Source organism: Verticillium alfalfae, genomic scaffold (genome assembly GCF_000150825.1).
Source record: "Verticillium alfalfae VaMs.102 supercont1.2 genomic scaffold, whole genome shotgun sequence".
Classification (NCBI taxonomy): Eukaryota; Fungi; Ascomycota; class Sordariomycetes; order Glomerellales; family Plectosphaerellaceae; genus Verticillium; species Verticillium alfalfae.
In genome coordinates this window covers 3,246,740-3,248,944 of record NW_003315037.1, presented here as the reverse complement: position 1 = coordinate 3,248,944, position 2,205 = coordinate 3,246,740, and the positions used below count along the sequence as shown (strand labels likewise).

Here is a 2,205-nt window from a genome sequence, read left to right as displayed (position 1 = left end):
CACCATTGACGATTACATGCTGCGCGTCATGGGCGAGCAGCTCAAGGGGACGGTGCTCGAGCTGCCAAAGGATAAGAAAAAGGGCAAGAAAAAGAAGGGTAAAGACATGCGCAAGCGATGATGAGGCTCGAACGATGAAGGAGAGACCAGTCCTCTCCCCGCAACGGCTACTTACCGGCTACTTACCTTGAACTGTTTTGCCGTTTTCTGTTCAATTTTTTTTTGGTGTATTATACTAGTGATGCGATGCATTTCGAGCGGGAGCAAGGGTTGCGGTGTCCGGATAGACAGAAGCAAAGTGTACCAGTACAAACAAATGGTGGGGGCAGAGGCGTTGTGTGGACGAGAAAAGAATTGTATTGATATCAAGGCTCCCCTTGCCCCTCTAAAAACCGAAACAGACACACGGGGCGCCGTTTCGTGGACTTCGCCGATGCTGGGTCGAGATCCAAATGAAGATTCTTGCCAGTCACCGAAATTGTTCAACTTGACAGTTCGTACCGTGACCGCTTGCCTCTAGCGTGCTATCTTTCCCGAGTCTTTTCATCCAATACACGTAATCCCCAGATCATGATGATGCGCTGACCCCTGGGCAGTATCTAAAAACAAGATGCACTGATCGGTGCGGCTTTACACGGGGACATGCGTGAAGAGGTACGAGACAGACTCGCCGTTGTGTGTACTGATCCTGTTAGCAGAGGGGCAGAGGGCACGGGGCGCGTGTATGCCGGGAACCCACCGTCTGATGGCCTCAGCGAGGGTGCCGCTGATATCAATGACCTGCAGCTTGGGGCAGCGCTCGACCTTGTCACCTAGGGGCACCGTGTTGGTGACGACGAGGCGTGAGAGGCAGCTGTTGTTGATGGTGTCGATGGCCCTGCCAGAGAGGATACCATCTGTTGTGGGTCAGCGGGGAAGAGGAGGGGCATTCAAAGGGGCAAGAGGCGGGGACGTCATGGCCCCCCCCCGGGCGATCATGCGCGTGGGGTTCGAGGGCTTACGTGTAGCAATGGCGAGGACCTGGGTCGTGCGTGGTCAGCTCATTGTGCTCAGGGCCTGTTCATGTTGGAAGAGTACTGACCTCCTTGGCCTTGTGCTCCCGAATGATACTCGCGGCCTTGTCGAGGGTGCCACACGTGTCGGCCATGTCATCGACGAGAATGGCAACCTTGTCAGCGACCTCGCCGATGAGGACCATTCTGCCGACGACGTTGGGGCGTGGGCGCTCCTTGTGGATGAGTGCGAAGCTGACCTTGAGCCTGTCGGCGATGGACGTGGCACGTTTGGCGCCTCCAGCGTCTGGTGACACAATGACCACGTCGTCGAGGTTGCGGTTTTCACGGATCCATCGCAGCACTGACGGCTCGGCGTAGAGATTGTCGCACGGCACCGAAAAGAAGCCCTGGATCTGGGAGGCGTGCAGGTCCATGGTGATGATGTGGTTGGCGCCGGCCGTCTGCAGCATGTTGGCAATGAGGCGGGCCGAGATGGGGGCTCGTGAGCGGTCCTTCTTGTCCTGCCTGGCGTACGGGTAGCAGGGAATGACGGCGGTGATGCGGCGGGCGCTGGCTGTCCTGCAGGCGTGGATCATGATGAGCATTTCCATGAGGCCTTCGTTGACGTCGCCCGTGGCGGTCGACTGGAGGATGTAGACGTCCTCATCGCGGATCGACTCGCCAATCGTCACCGAGGTTTCCTGGTTGGAAAAGTTCTGGGAAACGGTACGTGCAATTTCGATGCCGAGTCTGGCAGTTTTTGTGAGCTCAAGGCGCTTGCGGTTTCCACGGCGGAGACTGCCTGTGCCCGTGTCCGTCCGTGTCTGGAGCGCAGAACGGGCGAAAAGAGCTTGGAGCAACTCACCGGCTTGCGACATGAGCGCTCAGGTCGGGGTGGCTGCTACCACTGAGGAGCTTGATTTCGTTGGCCATCTGTCTTGACATTGCGGGACAGGAAGAGGCGCTGCGCGCGCGGGCGAATGCGAAGGCGTCGCGTTTATACCAAAGACGACCACGGGACAGCCCACGAGTGAGGCGTGGATGCTGCTACTGGGCTGACCCGAAAAGGGCGTGGGAGGCCTGTGAGTGGTCCGGCGGCGCGCACGAGGCATGCAGCAGTGTGCGGTGATCTGGTGTATCTGCGACGGACGTGGACGGCCGTTGAAAGGGACATTGGTTTGGTGGGTGGGGAGAGTCGACTTTCCGAAGA

The 2,205-nt window shown here is 58.2% G+C and overlaps 1 protein-coding gene across 1 annotated transcript; it reads right to left on the bottom strand.

The window, feature by feature from the left end:
• Window positions 1-630: 630 nt before the first annotated feature.
• On the bottom strand, window positions 631-1,940 carry VDBG_02464 (ribose-phosphate pyrophosphokinase; the record flags this gene model as incomplete). The annotated part of the gene is made up of 5 exons (XM_003008230.1): window positions 631-682; window positions 740-896; window positions 1,002-1,020; window positions 1,082-1,745; window positions 1,861-1,940. The coding sequence occupies 5 exons, from the start codon at window positions 1,938-1,940 to the stop codon at window positions 631-633; spliced, it is 972 nt and encodes a 323-aa protein (XP_003008276.1).
• Between the last annotated feature and the right edge of the window lie 265 nt (window positions 1,941-2,205).